This window comes from Cololabis saira, chromosome 1 (assembly GCF_033807715.1).
Source record: "Cololabis saira isolate AMF1-May2022 chromosome 1, fColSai1.1, whole genome shotgun sequence".
Taxonomy (NCBI): domain Eukaryota; kingdom Metazoa; phylum Chordata; class Actinopteri; order Beloniformes; family Belonidae; genus Cololabis; species Cololabis saira.
Genome location: NC_084587.1, coordinates 14,556,416 through 14,578,552, shown reverse-complemented (window position 1 = coordinate 14,578,552; position 22,137 = coordinate 14,556,416). Strand labels below are relative to the sequence as shown.

General features: G+C 41.4%; 1 protein-coding gene across 2 annotated transcripts in view; it reads left to right on the top strand.

Moving 5' to 3' along the window:
* ankrd49 (ankyrin repeat domain 49) overlaps positions 1 to 14,657 on the top strand; it is a 51,645-nt gene extending 36,988 nt beyond the window's left edge. Inside the window, exon 3 of one of the 2 annotated variants that reach the window (XM_061730045.1) lies at positions 13,827 to 14,657. In XM_061730045.1, coding sequence (XP_061586029.1) covers positions 13,827 to 14,312 — 486 coding nt within the window. In that variant the 3' untranslated portion in view covers positions 14,313 to 14,657. The remainder of the gene's footprint in view (positions 1 to 13,826) is intronic. The other variant, XM_061730039.1, reaches the window with a different exon arrangement.
* The last annotated feature ends 7,480 nt before the right edge of the window (positions 14,658 to 22,137 follow it).

Sequence of the window (22,137 nt, the reverse complement as noted above, 5' to 3'; positions counted from 1 at the left end):
CTGTTGAGCCATTTTACCACGCCCATTAATGCAAACCATTAAATATCAAATTTTTCGCCAGGCCTGACTTGGGTGCAAAATTTGGTGACTTTTTGGGCATGTTAAGGGGGGCAAAAAGGCCATCACTTTGTCAGAAGAAAAAAAAAAAAAATAATAATAATAATAAAAATTCCTGCAAATACAATAGGGCCTTCGCACTGCAAGTGCTCGGGCCCTAATAATAATAATAATAATAATAAAAATTCCTGCAAATACAATAGGGCCTTCGCACTGCAAGTGCTCGGGCCCTAATAAAAATTCCTGCAAATACAATAGGGCCTTCGCACTGCAAGTGCTCGGGCCCTAATTAAAGCTGCAAGCAGCGATGAACGGGCCCTCGCACTCACGGCCACCGCCCCCATAAGCATATCAGAAATGACACCACCCACGACCTCCTATGTCAAACCATTCAAAAGATATAGCAGAAAAAAGGGACAACCAATCAGAAGAAGGGGCGGGGCTAATTCTGGCCAATGAAGGTCAAGGACTCCATAAAGAATCTGATGACACCACCCAGGACTCTCTATGTCAAACCATTCCAATGTTATAGCAGAAAATCGGGACAACCAATCAGAAGAAGGGGTGGGGCTAATTAAGGCCAACGAAGCTTAAGGACTCATTACAGAGTCCCATGACACCACCCACAACTTCCTATGTCAAACCATTCAAAAGTTATGGCAGATAAAAGTATTCTAGGGGGCGCTGTTGAGCCGTTAGGCCACGCCCATTAATGCAAACCATGAAATATCAAATTTATCGCCAAGTCTGGCTTGCATGCAAAATTTGGTGACTTTTGGAGAACTATCAAATATGGACCAATCACATGAAGGGGGGGCGCGCCTTTTGGCGTCTAGCGTCGCCACGGTAACACTTTTGAAAGAGAAAAGTAATGCGTGGTGTCGCAGGATGTAGACGCACATTTTGATGTATAACACACCTGGGTGCACGTTACGGTTCGGGCTGAATTAACTGCCGAAGGAATGGCATAAATTTCGCCAAAATGACACAATTTATTCGAAATGGCCGACATCCTGTTCGGTTTCGGCCATGGCTCCAAGAGACTTTTCTTTAAGTTGTGCCATGATACAGGTGTGTAGCGATTTTCGTGCATGTACGTCAAACCGTATTGTGGGGCTTGAGGCACAAAGATTTCAGGGGGGCGCTGTTGAGCCATTTTGCCACGCCCTTTAATGCAAACCATGAAATATCAAATTTATCGCCAGGCCTGACTTGCATGCCAAATTTGGTGCCTTTTGGGGAACTATCAAATATGGACCAATCAGATGAAGGGGGGGTGCGCTTGTTGGCGTCTAGCGTCGCCACGGTAACACTTTCGAAAGAGAAAAGTAATGCGTGTAGTCGCAGGATGGAGACGCACATTTTGATGTATAACACATCTGGGTTCACGATACGGTTCGGGCTGAATTAACTCTCGAAGAATGGCATATATTGCTCCAAAATTATGCATTAATTCAGAATGTTCAAAATGGCTGACTTCCTGTTCGGTTTCGGCCATGGCGCCAAGAGACTTTTCTTTTAGTTGCGACATGATACAGGAGTGTACCAATTTTCGTTCATGTACGTCAAACCGTATTATGGGGCTTGAGGCGCAAAGTTTTTTCTGTCTGAACCAACCAGATGAAGGGTGGGCGCGCTTTTTGGCGTCTAGCGTCGCCACGGTAACGCTTTTGAAAGAGAAAAGTAATGCGTGTGGTCGCAGGAGGGAGACGCACATTTTGATGTATAATACACCTGGGTGCACGTTACGGTTCGGGCTGAATTAACTGCCGAAGGAATGGCATAAATTGCGCCAAAGTGACACGATTAATTCAAAATGGCCGACTTCCTGTTCGGTTTCGGGCATGACGGCAAGAGACTTTTCTTTAAGTTGTCCCATGATACAGGTGTGTACCGATTTTCGTGCATGTACGTCAAACCGTATCGTGGGGCTTGAGGCACAAAGTTTTCAAGGGGGCGCTGTTGAGCCATTTTGCCACGCCCATTAATGCAAACCATTAAATATCAAATTTTTCGCCAGGCCTGACTTGGGTGCAAAATTTGGTGACTTTTTGGGCATGTTAAGGGGGGCAAAAAGGCCATCACTTTGTCAGAAGAAAAATAATAATAATAATAATAATAATAATTAAAGCTGCAAGCAGCGATGAACGGGCCCTCGCACTCACGGCCACCGCCCCCCATAAGCATATCAGAAATGACACCACCCACGACTGTCTATGTCAAACCATTCAAAAGTTATAGCAGAAAAAAGGAACAACCAATCAGAAGAAGGGGCGGGGCTAATTCAGGCCAATGAAGGTCAAGGACTTAATACCGAGTCCCATGACACCACCCACGACTCTTTATGTCAAACCATTCAAAATTTATGGCAGAGAAAAGTATTCTAGGGGGCGCTGTTGAGCCGTTAGGCCACGCCTATTAATGCAAACCATTAAATATCAAATTTATCACCAGGCCTGGCTTGCATGCAAATTTTTGTGACTTTTGGAGAACTATCAAATATGGACCAATCAGATGAAGGGGACGAGCGCTTTTTCGCGTCTAGCGTCGCCACGGTAACACTTTTGAAAGAGAAAAGTAATGTGCGTCGTCGCAGGACAGAGACGAAAATTTTGATGTAAAAAAAAAAATTTCGACATACAGCCGGTCTCGAACTCCGGACCTCCGGCACCACAGACCGTAATGGTCTGGTTGAGCTAAGACTCAACTATTACTTTCATCATGACTTACTGTGTTAGGAGAGACCAACATAGCAATATAATGTCTGGAACTTTTTTTCCTAATTTTTTAAATATTTGTAAGGTATAAATATTAGTAAAACACTACTATTTTATTATTACTTTTTCTGTAACCATTCTACCGAGGTTGTAACCGGGCTGAGCACGGGACTATTTCTGATGTCACCACATTACAACAGCGGATTGGTCGGGGGCGGGGCCGTCATCACCCTACTCGCCACTGATTGGTCGGGGGCGGGGCCGTCATCACCCTACTCGCCACTGATTGGTCAGGGGGCGGGGCCGGCGGACGTTTGAATCAGGAAGCGGGAGTCAGCGCGAGAGCGACTGGCGGCTCGCGGCAATATTATTATAAAAAAAGGACAACCAATCAGAAGAAGGGGCGGGGCTAATTCAGGCCAATGAAGTTCAAGGACTCCATAAAGAATCTGATGACACCACCCACGACTCTCTATGTCAAACCATTCAAAAGTTATAGCAGAAAATCGGGACAACCAATCAGAAGAAGGGGCGGGGCTAATTAAGGCCAACGAAGCTTAAGGACTCATTACAGAGTCCCATGACACCACCCACGACTCTCTATGTGAAACCATTCAAAAGTTATGGCAGAGAAAAGTATTCTAGGGGGCGCTGTTGAGCCGTTAGGCCACGCCCATTAATGCAAACCATGAAATATCACATTTATCGCCAGGCCTGGCTTGCATGCAAATTTTGGTGACTTTTGGAGAACTATCAAATATGGACCAATCAGATGAAGGGTGGGTGCGCTTTTTCGCGTCTAGCGTCGCCACGGTAACACTTTTGAAAGAGAAAAGTAATGCGTGGTGTCGCACGATGGAGCCGCACATTTTGGTGTATAACACACCTGGGTGCACGTTACGGTTCGGGCTGAATTAACTGCCGAAGGAATGGCATAAATTGTGCCAAAATTACACAATTAATTCAAAATGGCTGACTTCCTGTTCGGTTTCGGCCATGGCTCCAAGAGACTTTTCTTTAAGTTGCGACATGATACAGGTGTGTACCGATTTTCGTGCATGTACGTCAAACCGTATTGTGGGGCTTGAGGCACAAAGTTTTCCGGGGGGCGCTGTTGAGCCATTTTGCCACGCCCATTAATGCAAACCATGAAATATCAAATTTATCGCCAGGCCTGGCTTGCATGCCAAATTTGGTGCCTTTTGGGGAACTATCAAATATGGACCAATCAGATGAAGGGGGGGTGCGCTTGTTGGCGTCTAGCATCGCCACGGTAACACTTTCGAAAGAGAAAAGTAATGCGTGTAGTCGCAGGATGGAGACACACATTTTGATGTATAACACATCTGGGTTCACGATACGGTTCGGGCTGAATTAACTCTCGAAGGAATGGCATATATTGCTCCAAAATTACGCAATTAATTCAGAATGTTCAAAATGGCCGACTTCCTGTTCGGTTTCGGCCATAGCGCCAAGAGACTTTTCTTTTAGTTGCGACATGATACAGGTGTGTACCGATTTTCGTTCATGTACGTCAAACCGTATTATGGGGCTTGAGGCACAAAGTTTTTTCTGTTGAACCAATCAGATGAAGGGTGGGCGCGCTTTTTGGCGTCTAGCGCCGCCACGGTAACGCTTTTGAAAGAGAAAAGTAATGCGTGTTGTCGCAGGATGGAGACGCACATTTTGATGTATAACACACTTGGGGGCACGTTACGGTTCGGGCTGAATTAACTTTCGAAGGAATGGCATAAATTTCGCCAAAATGACACGACTAATTCAAAATGGACGACTTCCTGTTCGGTTTCGGGCATGACGCCAAGAGACTTTTCTTTAAGTTGCCCCATGATACAGGTGTGTACCGATTTTCGTTGTTGTACGTCAAACCGTATCGTGGGGCTTGAGGCACAAAGTTTTCAAGGGGGCGCTGTTGAGCCATTTTACCACGCCCATTAAAGCAAACCATTAAATATCAAATTTTTCGCCAGGCCTGACTTGGGTGCAAAATTTGGTGACTTTTTGGGCACGTTTAGGGGGGCAAAAAGGCCTTCCTTTTGTCAGGAAAATAATAATAATAATAATTAAAGCTGCAAGCAGCAATGAACGGGCCCTCGCACTCACGGCCACCGCCCCCCATAGGCATATCAGAAATGACACCACCCACGACATCCTATGTCAAACCATTGAAAAGTTATAGCAGAAAAAAGGGACAACCAATCAGAATAAGGGGCGGGGCTAATTCAGGCCAATGAAGGTCAAGGGCTCCATAAAGAATCTGATGACACCACCCACGACTCTCTATGTCAAACCATTCCAAAGTTATAGCAGAAAATCGGGACAACCAATCAGAAGAAGGGGCGGGGCTAATTAAGGCTAACGAAGCTTAAGGACTCATTACAGAGTCCCATGGCACCACCCACGACTTCCTATGTCAAACCATTGAAAAGTTATAGCAGAAAAAAGGGACAACCAATCAGAAGAAGGGGCGGGGCTAATTCAGGCCAATGAAGGTCAAGGGCTCCATAAAGAATCTGATGACACCACCCACGACTCTCTATGTCAAACCATTCCAAAGTTATAGCAGAAAATCGGGACAACCAATCAGAAGAAGGGGCGGGGCTAATTAAGGCTAACGAAGCTTAAGGACTCATTACAGAGTCCCATGGCACCACCCACGACTTCCTATGTCAAACCATTCAAAAGTTATAGCAGAAAAAAGGGACAACCAATCAGAAGAAGGGGCGGGGCTAATTCAGGCCAATGAAGGTCAAGGGCTCCATAAAGAATCTGATGACACCACCCACGACTCTCTATGTCAAACCATTCCAAAGTTATAGCAGAAAATCGGGACAACCAATCAGAAGAAGGGGCGGGGCTAATTAAGGCCAACGAAGCTTGAGGACTCATTACAGAGTCCCATGACACCACCCACGACTCTCTATGTCAAACCATTCAAAAGTTATGGCAGAGAAAAGTATTCTAGGGGGCGCTGTTGAGCCGTTAGGCCACGCCCATTAATGCAAGCCATGAAATATCAAATTTATCACCAGGCCTGGCTTGCATGCAAAATTTGGTGACTTTTGGAGAACTATCAAATATGGACCAATCAGATGAAGGGGGGGCGCGCCTTTTGGCGTCTAGCGTCGCCACGGTAACACTTTTGAAAGAGAAAAGTAATGCGCGTAGTCGCAGGATGGAGACGCACATTTTGATGTATAACACACTTGGGGAAACGTTACGGTTCGGGCTGAATTAACTGCCGAAGGAATGGCATAAATTTCGCCAAAATGACACGATTAATTCAAAATGGCCGACATCCTGTTCGGTTTCGGGCATGACCCCAAGAGACTTTTGTTTAAGTTGCGCCATGATACAGGTGTGTACCGATTTCCGTGCATGTACGTCTAACAGTATTGTGGGGCTTGAGGCACAAAGTTTTCAAGGGGGCGCTGTTGAGCCATTTTGCCACGCCCATTAATGCAAACCATTAAATACCAAATTTTTCGCCAGGCCTGGCTTGGGTGCAAGATTTGGTGCCTTTTGGGGAACTATCAAATATGGACCAATCACATGAAGGGGGGGTGCGCTTGTTGGCGTCTAGCGTCGCCACGGTAACACTTTGGAAAGAGAAAAGTAATGCGTGTAGTCGCAGGATGTAGACGCACATTTTGATGTATAACACATCTGGGTTCACGATACGGTTCGGGCTGAATTAATTCTCGAAGGAATGGCATATATTGCTCCAAAATTACGCGATTAATGCAGAATGTTCAAAATGGCCGACTTCCTGTTTGGTTTCGGCCATGGCGCCAAGAGACTTTTCTTTTAGTTGCGACATGATACAGGTGTGTACCGATTTTCGTTCATGTACGTCAAAGCGTATTATGGGGCTTGAGGCGCAAAGTTTTTTCTGTCTGAACCAAATAGATGAAGGGTGGGCACGCTTTTTGGCGTCTAGCGTCGCCACGGTAACGCTTTCGAAAGAGAAAAGTAATGCGTGGGGTCGGAGGATGGAGTCGCACATTTTGATGAATAACACACTTGGGGGAACGTTACGGTTCGGGCTGAATTAACTGCCGAAGGAAGGCATAAATTTCGCCAAAATGACACGATTAATTCAAAATGGCCGACTTCCTGTTCGGTTTCTCGACATGACGCCAAGAGACTTTTCTTTAAGTTGCGCCATGATACAGGTGTGTACCGATTTTCGTGCATGTACGTCAAACCGTATCGTGGGGCTTGAGGCACAAAGTTTTCAAGGGGGCGCTGTTGAGCCATTTTGCCACGCCCATTAATGCAAACTATTAAATATCAAATTTTTCGCCAGGCCTGACTTGCATGCAAAATTTGGTGACTTTTTGGGCACGTTTAGGGGGGCAAAAAGGCCTTCCTTTTGTCAGGAAAATAATAATAATAATTAAAGCTGCAAGCAGCGATGAACGGGCCCTCGCACTCACGGCCACCGCCCCCCATAAGTATCAGAAATGACACCACCCACGACTTCCTATGTCAAACCATTGAAAAGCTATAGCAGAAAAAAGGGACAACCAATCAGAAGAAGGGGCGGGGCTAATTCAAGCCAATGAAGGTCAAGGACTCCATACATAATCTGATGACACCACCCACGACTCTCTATGTCAAACCATTCCAAAGTTATAGCAGAAAATCGGGACAACCAATCAGAAGAAGGGGCGGGGCTAATTAAGGCTAACGAAGCTTAAGGACTAATTACAGAGTCCCATGACACCACCCACGACTTCCTATGTCCAACCATTCAAAAGTTATAGCAGAAAAAAGGGACAACCAATCAGAAGAAGGGGCGGGGCTATTTAAGGCCAACGAAGCTTGAGGACTCATTACAGAGTCCCATGACACCACCCACGACTTCCTATGTCAAACAATTAAAATGTTATAGCAGAAAAAAGGGACAACCAATGACAAGAAGGGGCGGGGCTAATTCAGGCCAATGAAGGTCAAGGACTCCATAAAGAATCTGATGTCACCACCCAGGACTCTCTATGTCAAACCATTCCAAAGTTGTAGCAGAAAAAAGGGACAACCAATCAGAAGAAGGGGCGGGGCTAATTAAGGCCAACGAAGCTTAAGGACTCATTACAGAGTCCCATGACACCACCCACAACTCTCTATGTCAAACCATTCAAAAGTTATGGCAGAGAAAAGTATTCTAGGGGGCGCTGTTGAGCCGTTAGGCCACGCCCATTAATGCAAACCATGAAATATCAAATGTATCGCCAAGTCTGGCTTGCATGCAAAATTTGGTGACTTTTGGAGAACTATCAAATATGGACCAATCACATGAAGGGGGGGCGCGCCTTTTGGCGTCTAGCGTCACCACGGTAACACTTTTGAAAGAGAAAAGTAATGCGTGGTGTCGCAGGATGTAGACGCACATTTTGATGTATAACACACCTGGGGGCACGTTACGGTTCGGGCTGAATTAACTGCCGAAGGAATGGCATACATTTCGCCAAAATGACACAATGTATTCAAAATGGCCGACATCCTGTTCGGTTTCGGCCATGGCTCCAAGAGACTTTTCTTTAAGTTGTGCCATGATACAGGTGTGTAGCGATTTTCGTGCATGTACGTCAAACCGTATTGTGGGGCTTGAGGCACAAAGTTTTCTAGGGGGCGCTGTTGAGCCATTTTGCCACGCCCATTAATGCAAACCATGAAATATCAAATTTATCGACAGGCCTGGCTTGCATGCCAAATTTGGTGCCTTTTGGGGAACTATCAAATATGGACCAATCAGATGAAGGGGGGGTGCGCTTGTTGGCGTCTAGCGTCGCCACGGTAACACTTTTGAAAGAGAAAAGTAATGCGTGTAGTCGCAGGATGGAGACGCACATTTTGATGTATAACACATCTGGGTTCACGATACGGTTCGGGCTGAATTAACTTTCGAAGGAATGGCATATATTTCGCCAAAATGACACGACTAATTCAAAATGGCCGACATCCTGTTCGGTTTCGGGCATGACCCCAAGAGACTTTTCTTTAAGTTGTCCCATGATACAGGTGTGTACCGATTTTCGTGCATGTACGTCAAACCGTATCGTGGGGCTTGAGGCACAAAGTTTTCAAGGGGGCGCTGTTGAGCCATTTTGCCACGCCCATTAATGCAAACCTTTAAATATCAAATTTTTCGCCAGGCCTGACTAGGGTGCAAAATTTGGTGACTTTTTGGGCATGTTAAGGGGGGCAAAAAGGTCTTTACTTTGTCAGGAAAATAATAATAATAATAAAAATTCCTGCAAATACAATAGGGCCTTCGCACTGAAGGTGCTCGGGCCCTAATAATAATAAAAATTCCTGCAAATACAATAGGGCCTTCGCACTGCAAGTGCTCGGGCCCTAATAATAATAATAAAAATTCCTGCAAATACAATAGGGCCTTCGCACTGCAAGTGCTCGGGCCCTAAAAATGTCAGACATTCTGGATTCATTACAAATCAAGTGAAATATTGCAAGCCTTTTATTATTTTAATATTGCTGATCATGGCTTACAGCTTAAGAAAACTCAAATATCCTATCTCAAAAAATTAAAACATTCTGAGAATCTTAATCTTAAACTGTAAGCCATAATCAGCAATATTAAAATAATAAAAGGCTTGCAATATTTCAGTTGATTTGTAATGAATCCAGAATGTATGAAATCTTAGTTTTTTTTAATTGCATTACAGAAAATAAAGAACTTTATTACAATATTCTAATTTTCTGAGACAGTCCTGTGTGTATATATATATATATATATATATATATATATATATATATATATATATATATATATATATATATATATATATATATATATATATATATGCTCAGAAAATACTTAAAGAAACGCTGACTGATATGCATTTGGCCCAAATGATTTGGGATGAAACGCATAACTGACAATTATGAACCAATCAGAACCCTCAGGTCGTCAGGGTCGCACCTTCTTCCTGCACCCAGAGTTAGAACAGCTAACTTTAAACTTTTCAGCTTTCATTCTCCTCACCTGTGGAACAAACTCCCAAAATGCATCAGGGCTTCTGAAACTCATTTACTTTAAGTCAAGGTTGAAAACCTTTTCATTTATTGCTGCATTTCAATAATAGCCCACAATGCACTGCAACCTTTATTTCAACTATTTTTAACTGATGTCTCTCTGTCTTTGATTTCTGCTTTTAAACCATTACTTTTTTGTATGCATATTAAAAAATCCTTTTCATGTAAAGCACTTAATAAACTTGCCTTGCCTTCAACAGCAATATAAAATGGATATCTGGATGATTTAATATACTTCTTTGCACTTTTATTTGAACGATCTTTTCCAGGTATGTTTACCAGGGCAGAGGAAAGCAGTGCTTTCCTGCAGCAAATCCTATGCCTGCAAAGAAAATTAAACCATTGGAAGTGGCCTTGTATTTGCTGCCAAAGCAGTATTAGAAACATCCAAAGGGAGAGGAGCAGATAGTCCATATGCAGGCAGGGTTGGGATGTAGCACTGCTCATCTAGATGAAGGTACAATACAATAACAAGCAAATTGTCATGTAGTGTACTCACATCTCTAATTGATTTCATATAGAAGCATCTTAAACACCACATAATTATATAGTTTCCCCAAGTAAACACTCACAAGCTAAGAATTTAGATGTAATGATGTATGCATGTGTAATATTTTCCGAGTACACCTAGAACAGAAGTCCGTAGAATCAAAACACTGTTCTGTTAGAGATGGTAATACACTCTTCTGAGGAAAAATCACTGTCTGTACTCACAGATTTATATTTATTTCTTTATTTTTAAGGTTTTGTCTCGCACAGCCTCTAAGATTTTGTTGGATCAAACTGCTTGTATTAAGCTGTAAATGGATATAAAATAAAAAAATGTTTCTAATATTGGAGGTTTAAAATGTTTCTGCTCTCAAATAAACCAGAGACGCAAAAGTGTTTTATTTTGTCATTGTGTTCTTAAAGGTATTGTGACATCATTTTTAACATGCTTTTAACACTATTAAAAGTCTTGGCCAACATCCCTCAAATGTGTCTAAAAGAGTGTAACAAGAAAAACTTCACTCTAGTTCTCTTTTCCTGGCTTTTTATTACAGTGTTTTTTTTGCGCCGTGAAAAACGCTTCCTTTCCCCCCTTTCCTGTCAATCATTGCTCCGCTCCTCCTCCAAACCTCCTCCTCCTCCAGCCATACGCTCACAGCGGCGTCGGAGAGTTAGGAGCGACAGGCGAAGCATGCACGGAAAAGCAGCAGGGCGAACCACAGCAAACAATCATAAAAATAAAGGCATGTAAATAAAGTGTCCCCTTATCTTAAGTCCAGTCAGTGGCCGCGGGTCTTTTTAGCAGTTTTCCTCCGGTGATTAGAACAGAAGAGGCTGTAAACAGCTCCGTGTTAAGCCTGATTTATGGTTCCGCGTTAAATCGACGCAGAGCCTACGCCGTAGGGTTCAGCGTACGGTGCGCGTCGCAGCGTAACCCTCGCCGTAGGTTCTGCGTCGGTATAACGCGGAACCATAAATCAGCCTTTATGGTGCGCTGGAGAGGAGAGGAGACAGGGAGCTGGGTGGAGGGGGCGGTGATTTAGCGGGCCGTTACGTAACGGCCCGCCAGCAAACCACATGCGCCGTTTTTGCATAGTTATGCGGAAAATCACAGAAAGCACACAATACACTGAATGTTAAAAGTTCGTTGTTTTTTGGGTGTAATTGATGTCAAGACACCCAACAAAACACAAAAAATCAAGAAAAATGTGTTTTTCATGTCACAATCCCTTTAAGATCCAGCAGTACAAAATGCAAATTCTTGCAATTTAATAAATGGTCTTAAGATTTTGATCCTCAAGACTTGCTTTAAACCATAGTTAACACATTGTAACCCTCTAAATGTTTGCAATTACATGGTTTTTAAAGCCTTTGATCCGAGTTTGTCTGCTTTTTTTTTTTTTTTTTTTAGCTTGCATTCTTCAGCTGAGATGTTAATTTCATCCCTTCAATATTTCTCGCTTGGCTGCTCAGTCTGCCTCGTCATCATTCAACCTGTTCAAAGCAGCAGTGAGGTAACCTGATTGGAGTGCAGCTGAGGCACAATGCAACACCTAAGACCCTGTTCCTCCGGTGGCAGATGGAGTTTTCATTTCTTAGAAATTTAATTCTGCGGATTTTTAGAAATAAATGTGCTTCAGGTTTTCTCATCAGTCTGCAGCTTGTTATATAATCTCATATTAGACTCCCTAGCAATTATGGGTTGGAAAGATGTCTAAAAAGGCTCTCTTTGGAAACTTAATAGAAACACAATAATTTGTGGGGGAAGTGAATGTTGGGCTTTTTATTTTAATTGAGCAGCAAAGTGTTATGACCTGAGTGATGGAAAAAAACAACTACGTTGGTTAAAATGGAAATCTTGATGAGTTTTTGGACACTTATCAAACAATGTAGTACGCTGAAGAGTTTTATGATCTTACTACAGACCAATGTTGCCACATCCTGAAGCAAAATATCTTCCTTTGTACAAAAGAAGAATCAAGTTTTTAAAGTACTTTTTTTTTTTTTTTACATGTAACTTCATCACAGTTTCCCAAATCATAAGTTGGTGGTATACAGAGAAGAGAATGGCAATGAAATCATAGTTATGCTGACGATACACAGCTGTACATCGCCTTGTCTCCTGAAGACACAAAACCAATTGATACCTTTCTTAACTGTATTTTAGATATAAAGTCATGGATGGCAGAGAACATTTTGTACAGCTCAACCAGGACAAAACAGAAGTTTTAATTATTGGCCCTGAAGCCAAGAGAGAGAAACTTTTACCACAACTACAAGATTTTAAACCAGCACACTGTGTAAAGAACCTTGGTGTTATTTTTGACTCTGAGCTGAATTTTATTTCTCACATTAAAAACACAACAAAAATAGATTTTTATCACCTTAAGAATAGATAGCTAGCCAGAGTCTGCCCATCTCTCTCTCAGGCAAACACGGAGCTGCTGATGCATGCTTTTATTTCCAAAAAAAGATGCCATTCCTTCGGCAGTTAATACGGCAAAAGATGCATGGTATTCATTATTGTAATGCCCTGCTTTCTGGTCTTCCCAAAAAGAGCATTTCTAGTCTCCAATTGCTACAAAACTCAGCTGCACGTGTGCTGATGAAGACCACAAGGCGGGCTCACATTACACCAGTTTTAGAAGCTGCATTGGCTCCCCTTGCGCTTCAGGATCGATTTTAAGGTTCTTCTACTAGATTTTAAATCTCTTAACGGTCTCTGGCCTTCTTATCTGTCTGATCTGCTTTTACCTTTCTTTTACCCTATAAACCCTTGCGGACATTATTAAGTTTTATGTTTTATTTTAAGGGCTTTGCGTTGCATTTTTGTTTATTTGTATGAAAAGCGCTATACAAATAAAGATTGATTTGAAAATGATCAGAATGATTATTATTTAGTAACTACAGAAGCATCTGCAGTAGGAATGGGCGATATTTTACCGTTCACGATATACCGCCAAAAAAAAATCCTCGGAAGGAAGGAAGGAAGGAAGGAAGGAAGGAAGGAAGGAAGGAAGGAAGGAAGGAAGGAAGGAAGGAAGGAAGGAAGGAAGGAAGGAAGGAAGGAAGGAAGGAAGGAAGGAAGAAAGGAAGAAAGGAAGAAAGGAAGAAAGGAAGAAAGGAAGAAAGAAAGAAAGAAAGAAAGAAAGAAAGAAAGAAAGAAAGAAAGAAAGAAAGAAAGAAAGAAAGAAAGAAAGAAAGAAAGAAAGAAAGAAAGAAAGAAAGAAAGAAAGAAAGAAAGAAAGAAAGAAATGAGCCAGAAGTTTTTGTGTAACAAACATGGCGGATCTGAGAGCGAGATAGATTTATAGTTGAAAAGGTGGAGTTGAATTGGTATTTTTTTTTATCGTTATCGGGATAAATGCAGAAATTATCGTGATACATTTTTTAGTCCATACCGCCCATCCCTAATCTGCAGTAAAATGTGTCTCATTTGCAGATGTCTGACCCTCAGAGTCTCGGTGTCTTTCTTCTTTCTTTCAGCTCTCAACAGTGCTGCGTTTGCTGACCGCTGATCCCGTGCTGGTGGACTGCTGCGACGAGGACGGATACACCCCACTGCACCGCGCAGCGTACAGCGGCCACGTCGAAGTCGTGTCCGCTTTACTGGCCGGCGGCTCCAGGGTCAACCCCCGGACCATCGACGGCTGGACGCCGCTGCACAGCGCCTGCCGCTGGAGCCACGTGGCCGTGGCCAGTCTCCTCCTGCAGAACGGCGCTGACCTCAACGCCCAGACCAACGGGGCGCTCACGCCGCTGCACCTGGCCGCGTCCTACACAAACTCATCCAAAACAGACTCGGCACAAACTTTAGAGCTCCTCCTCTCGAGGCGACACCTGAACCCTGAGCTGCGCAGCAACAGCGGGGAGACGGCCGCCGGCATGGCCCGATGCAGCGGCCCACATTACTTTCTGTTCGAGATGGTGGAAGACTGCATCAGCGTGGTTCCACGGGGGCTGCCATCCTAATCTCACTGTTGTTATGACTGTCATTGTTTTCCATAATCTGATGTGACAGAAGTAAGTGTTAGCATCAGCTTAAAAGAATCCAGACTTTTGGTTGGCAGTACAAGAAAAATAGAAAAATGTCTCAGACTGTCTCAGAACATTAGAATAAGAATAAGTCCTTTATTTTCTGTAATGCAATTTAAAAAAAACATTCTGGATTCATTACAAATCAACTGAAATATTGCAAGCCTTTTATTATTTTAATATTGCTGATTATGGCTTACAGTTTAAGATTAAGATTCCCAGAATATTCAATTTTTTTTTAGATAGGATATTTGAGTTTTCTTAAGCTGTAAGCCATGATCAGCAATATTAAAATAATAAAAGGCTTGCAATATTTAAGTTGATTTGTAATGAATCCAGAATGTATGACATTTTTGCATTACAGAAAATAAAAGACTTTATCACAATATTCTAATTTTCTGAGACAGTCTTGTAAGGTTCATAAATAAACATCACTTTGCAAATTCATGGCAAGAAGCAAAAAGGAGCTGCCCCAAAGATTTTTTTATGTTTTCTTTAAAGATATTCTTTCATAATTCATTACATTTCCTGCATTTTGTATGTAAGACCAACACTTAATTTCAAAAAGGTGATGCAATCATGTTTTGGTCCAACAGCATTATCTGCAGAGGGCTGCAGTGAACTGAGGATCTGCAGTTTGAACAAATGTATGAAAAAAATTGTGGAAAGCTTTTACAAAGATTCGGCAAAGAAAGATTTAAATGTACTTGTGATGTTTCCTTCTACAGAGAATGACAGAATGAAAGGATATAATCAGGAAGTGCTTCAGCTCACAAAAAGAACAGAGGTACAAGTTTGGACGTCTGTGACCTCCGATTCGCTCAGATGACATACTGCATCAAAAACGGCTTCCTTACTTTCACAAATGCCACTTCAAATTTACTGTGCAAACATTGATCTTGCTTAGAGGTGACATTGACATCTAGACAAATACATCAAGATTTCATGCAGCCTTCACGTCTTTTCCAGGGACGTCCAGGCATTTTTTACAAGACGAAGGTGGGAAACCACATTTGGCAGATTACAAACCATGGCTGAGAAAAGAAAGTGTAAGATTACTGGACTGGTCTGCCTGCAGTCCTGACCTGGTGACACACAAGAGGCTGTGAGAATGTGTAACATTACAAAGAAGCAAAAGTTTGACTGTCCTAACATTTGTAATGTGTAGCAGACCTGAAATGCAGAAATAAATGTGTTTTTGACGGATTAAAATCAAGGAAACGCATCAACAGCCAGCTACTGATGAAATGAAGTGACCTACTTGTCAAGCAGGAAGATGGAGAGTTAAGTTAGTCTTGCATCCTGTTTCTTCTCGTAGCGCTCGCCAATAAAAGCCAGTCCAAGATTTCACCTTGCTTTGGTCTCTTCGGCCTCTTTTTGTCTGGGTCTTTTTTCCAATTTCTTTTCAAGGTGAAAAACTTGCATGCCGTTATTTCTGACTTGAGTACAGTTCTTGTTACACACACAATTTTGATTGGATCAGTCTTTGTGTCCTTGTGTTACGTTTATTAGAGGCAAATCTGCGTTTACTTCTCCAGAAACTATAGGGTCAGGTTAGTCTGAGCAGAATGGAAAGACTGTTTCTGTACAATTCCTGCAGAACTCTTCACAACATATTGATTTGCTTATTCATTTTGTCAGACAAGAATATATATATATTTTTTTAAATACCTGACGTGTTTCGGTGATTCCTTTCGCATTCATCAGAGTCACAAGATGGTGTGTCTGTGACTCTGATGAAGGCAAAAGGAATCGCCGAAGAACGGCAGTTATTTAAAAAGAAAAAAAAAATGTCCGACAAAGAGAATTAGCAACTGAATTTGTAAAGCCATGGACAAAATTAACTTTATTAAATCATCTAAACAACATAAGCAAAAGAAAGAAATGTTTGTCTCTTTCAAATTCCTTCAGATATTCCTGATCTGTTGTCGATGCGGTTCCCTCCTCTTTCCTGTCCTCTTTACCCCCAACCGGAGGCAGATGGTCTCCCTCCTGAGTCTGGTTCTGCCGGAGCTTTCTTCCTTTCTGTTAAAGGGGTGTTTTTTTTCTTTCCACAGTCGCCTGGTGTTTGATTGTATCCTAGAAAGTTCTGATGCAATCTGTTGGTTTCCTTGGTAAAGCCATAATTATTTGCTTTGAATTAACTGGACTAATTTGTGATGAGTTGTGTTTTTGAAGTACCTTGAGATGACATTTGTCATGATTTAGCTCTATAAAGCTCAATTGAACTGAATTTAAATGGTTAACAAATTACTCTTCCAGAGACATCTCTCTCCCACATCTTTTATTTTTGAAGCAGAAAGCTTCATTAATCCCTCGATTGCTAAAACCTCCATCAGTAAACTCTCCCCACAGCGGGATTTCTGACGTTTTCTTTTGTTTGTTGGGGTCATTGGAGCTTCCTTCATCCTCCTGCCCATCTGCCCACCAGCACGTCTTGTTCTCACCAGCTCATCAACCTCAGTCCTGACTCTTACTGCCAGATGATCATCTCAGTCAGAATGTGTTATTTTGCTCTATTTTGTTTGGGCCCAAGTGTTTACTTGTTGTGCAGGATCCATAGGCAGCCCTCTCCTCCGACTCCCACTCTGTCTGCACCTCAATCCTGCCCTGCCTCATCAGCCATCTGCTCGTCTCCGCTCTTGTCGCCTTCTCATTCCAGTCTCACGATAAATCATCCTGGCAATCCACCTAACCTGAGTGCTGTGATTGCCGTGTCACCTGTAGTCACACCAACAACAAAAAGAAGAATCGAAACAAATTCCAACTGTAAGAAAAAGGTTTTACCAAAATGTATTATAACTAAAATGATTTCAAATGTATCTCCCGACTGCTCCTCTTCATTAGTAGATGTATGTGCTTCACTGCTGTTGGATACACAGATACAAAGTCATCATGGCTCTTCTGCATCCTTTATTGGCTCAAGGTACATTTACAAAAGAATTTACATCCTGCATCTCAACGAGCAGCATCTTGAGGCAAAAACGGAATTTAAAAATGTAATTTTCTAAGTCCTTTACTGCTTTAATATTTAATCAAGGCAGCTGGTGACATTGGGCCAAAACACTCACCGATGATAAAAGCTTAATTTCAAAACAATTTGCTTCACTCCAAAACTGTCATAATACAATAATATTTCAAGCTGATGGGTTCTGGGGGAATCATGTGAGGTCTGGATGTCCACGATTACATAACCAATGCAAATTAGTTTGACTTTGTTTTTATCCCACAAATAGCTCATGCATCGTTATATTTTTGATTTTTTTTTTGTCCCTGTTTTTGTTCTAGTCACTGTATTATCTATATCTGCTTTGGGCACCAAAGAGGAGGTAGCCCCTCAACATAAATGACATATTTAAAAAAAGAAGTGATGGAAATGTGTACTGTATTAAATCTTTCATTATGCTGCAAAGATGCATTGGGATTTGGATTGAGTGCAGGCTGCGGTTTGAGCAGCAGTTCAACAGTTTTGACCCTGGTTACATTTAGTGGGCGAACAGAAGAAGTTGCTTAGAGCAGAAACTTATGAAAGTATTCAGAGTGAACATGTGAAATCTTGCAATGGTGAGATGGAGAACCCAACACAGTATTCATCACATTCCTTTTGTTGCACATGGCCACATTACTATTGATAATCTGCATGATTTTGAGTTGTTCCTCACATCATAATATGATGTTTGAACATGCTCTCACTCCATAAGACACTGTTACCTCATAAAAAAGAAATAAGACGTCCATTTCCGTAACAACACAGATGAGGTATCTGCAGCCACGGCAATGCAGCTGAGTCCTGTCCTTTCTTCCTGCTTCAAGAATGAGCAGAGAGGAGAATCAGAACTGATGCACGACTGATCTGGACTGAACTAATCACTTTCTATTTTTTCATTGCTGGGCTTCCATCTTCAAGTTAATTGAAGAATCTTTGCCAGCTTAATGTCATCTCCTTGCAGAGTTGAGTGATTTCCTTAAAAACGATGGAATGAAAATCACTAAAATATCAGGATTTGTGATTATTGTTTTGATTTCGAGACAAATACGCAGTAAAGCTCAGTCATGAGCATAACCTTTGCATGAAGAGAGATCATTCTTGGAAAATTAAGCGTGCCAGAAGTCTGATTCTCAACTACTAAATCACTCCCATCAAGATTTACACTTTATATGTTCAGTTTGGAAGAGATTGCAAATGTAGATCAAGGAGTGTTTTTTTTTTCTTTAGAAGCTTAAATATGATGAATTATGTGACATTTTCAATTATCTAGCTGATATTTAATGCTTTACTTAATTTTTCTTCCTTCGTTATTGTTTCTTTTACCTCTTTTATTTTACTAGTTCAAAAGTGAAGGAAGTTCATTTTAAAATTCTTAATGGAATATACCCCGCTGCTGAATTTTTAAGACATCGATTTAATTTTGACCACAACAACTGCTCTTTTTGTGATGAACATATTGAAACAACTGAACATTTATTTTTTGATTGTAAATTTTCTAATGCTTTCTGGGAAAATTTGTATGACTGGTTGTTCTCTAAATTTGTCAATTTCTCTAATCTAACAAAATAAAATGTTTTGTTTGGTAACACATGATTTGGCAATTAACACTATCATCATTCTTGGCAAGTTTTTTATACATAAAAATAAATTCATGAAAGTGAAACCAAACTGTTATGTTTTTCATAAAGAGCTATGTCACTATTTTTCATCTTTATGTGATTGGAGAAGAAGAATACTGTGAAACTTTAGTTTAGTAGAGGAACTTAATCTTGCAAAGTACCCCTAGCTGTCTTTTCTTTTAATTTATTTAAATTTGTATCATTTAATCTCATCATTTAATTTCCGTATTTCCTTTCACTCTCTATCTTACTTTGTCTGTTGCCTACGTGTTTCTACATTGAACCGTGCCATTACTGTTTGTAAACTTGTTCAATTTTGCTTATAAAAAAATTAATTAAAAACATTAATTTATTAGCTGTTAGCAAACAGTAAAAATGGCACACTATCGCCCCCAAGTGGTCCGGAGTGTTATCCAGAAAAAGGCGCCTACATCCCAAAAACCAAACTGCCATAGAAGGCCAGTTGTAGCAACTGCAGTTACCCGGGCAACGGAAACGTACACAACAGACATCATATGTTAATGTGGCTGTTTTCGGTATGTAATCTGACCTGTAATGAAAAAAAAAAGGTATTTTGATTGTCATTTTGCAAAATAGTTATTTTTTCCGGTTGCCAGAAAAACATCTCAGGCCTGCATAAAGCCATTATTAGGCCATGAGGCTACTTTGTCTTTGTGATTCCAGTGTTGGCTTTGTGAAGAGTAATAGAAATGCACCTAGTGTGGAGGAGCTTCTCTGCATTTCAGATATTGAATTACTTGTTTCATCCATGTTTTCTACTTAGAAGTGTGCAATTTTCTCATTTAGTAGGTCATCAGCTCATTTGTTGCCTAGCTACAACACTACAATGCTTTCAAAATGATCTGTTAATCTGATGGCCATGCTTTCAATTTAACAACACTTTTTATGATTTTCTTATTTATTTTCCTGGATGTTTATTCTCAGTTTGTGCTGTAATCATATCATTTCCCTTTAGGGGCTGAAAAAGGATTACTCAGGTCTGTCCAGATGTGGGCTTATCTTTCGGGTCTTGAGTGTCATGAGTGGTTTGGCATCAATCACTCATAAAAAAATTAAATATACATGTTACATAAAGAAATCTGTCTTTCAGTTATGCAATTTTCACTCCTTGATGACTAAAACTTATTCTGACATATTCTGTTTACTTACAATTTGGCAATTACTTTCAAGGTTTAAAGAAACATTTATTTTAGTAACTATTTTTCAAGACTACAACACTGTCCAGAGGGTGATCGTGATTAGTAACCCTGGCTATTAAGACATGTAGGTCTTAAAAGATAAATGTTGGTATCAATTATAACAATGTGATATAAAAAACCTTGTTGATGTCTTCGTTTTTATAAAATTTGAAAATATAATTTAACTCGTAGGTCGCCATTGTTGTTTACATTCTGGGTAGTGACGTCAGACGGTGGCTCCTGCTGGCCCCCGTACACTGTTTTGACACCCAGAAACAGATGAAAACACAGCTAAACAGGTGACGGCGCACCTACAAAAAAGTAAAAAAAAAAAAAAAAAAAAGTACCGCACCATAAAGCATGAACTATAAAAACACCATAAAACTCAGAGACTAACAGACAACACGTTTCAACTAGCAGATAGCCGATGCTACAATAAAAACCCCAGCCAGATCTGGCATCATTAAATTAAATAAAGATGTTCTTGCCTATTTGACGCGAAGTCTGCGCCTCCCGTTTCGTCAAAGTCCCGGGCCAGTCCCCTCAGCCTCTGGGCTGTCATCAAACGGTGGACCCAGCACCGAGGCCGGTTTTAGGGGGGGAGAGGGGTGGGCTATGCCCACCCAAACGTGCATCCTGCTCACCGGCGTCTCCATCCCGGCGGAGGCGAGAGCGGAGAGCGGATGGCGGAGCGCTGCAGGCTCATAGAGCCACGGCTACGCCGTCTACGCCGTAGGCTACGCCATAGACGGCGTAGACGTGGCTCTACAGCCTGCAGCGCTCCGCCATCCGCTCTCGCCGCCGCCGGGATGGAAACGCCGGTGGGCAGACTTCGCGTCAAATAGGCAAGAACATCTTTATTTAATTTAATGACGCCAGATCTGGCTGGGGTTTTTATTGTAGCATCGGCTATCTGCTAGTTGAAACGTGTGGTCTGTTAGTCTCTGAGTTTTATGGTGTTTTTATAGTTCATGCTTTATGGTGCGGCACTTTTTTTTTTTTTTTTTTTACTTTTTTGTAGGTGCGCCGTCACCTTAATGTTTAGCTGTGTTTTGATCTGTGTTTCTGGTGCGCCGTCACCTGTTTAGCTGTGTTTTCATCTGTTTCTGGGTGTCAAAACAGTGGACGGGGGTTAGCAGGAGCCACCGTCTGACGTCACTACCCAGAATGTAAACAACAATGGCGACCTACATGTTAAATTATATTTTCAAATTTTATAAAAACGAAGACATCAACAAGGTTTTTTATATCACATTGTTATAATTGATACCAACATTTATCTTTTAAGACCTACATGTCTTAATAGCCAGGGTTCCTTTTAAATAACTGCCAAAGGAGCTAAAGTAACCATGTAAGAATCTTAGTGGTAATTTTAAAAATCCTCACATTTTTAGCAGATGCAGATGCAGATGATTTTGCAGATGATCATTAGACAAACTCTTATGCACCGGTTCCCACTATTAGAGCAGATCCCTTCCACTGCTCCAAGTGTGGTTTCTTTATAGACTCTTTTATCACTTAATGCGAGATTGCTGCCAACTTTTCACAGTGTAAAAGTAAGTGAACAAAGTACACGGTTATTTTTAAGACACAATAGGTTTTCAAGTCTTTAAGTTCAGATGTGTTCAAAATTCTTTTCATATATTTTATCTGGTAAATTTATCCTAGAGAATGAAGACATGTAAAATTGAGAAGTATTCCATCATGATCTTGTAAAAGCTTTGCAAAGCACCGACAGCCGATCATGGCGTCTTTTTACCTGAGATAGAATATGTCTCTCTGGATCCAAAAGGTTCCCCACTGAGTATTTGGTGTCTCTCATTTTTCTTTCGGATCAGGGCTGTTTGGAGGCTTACAAATTGCAAGTGATGTCACTTCCTTTTGCATTGTTTGGTCTTAATTTTAAAGGTTGTAAATTAATCATTTCTGAGAGTAGAGATGGAAAGAGATTTACA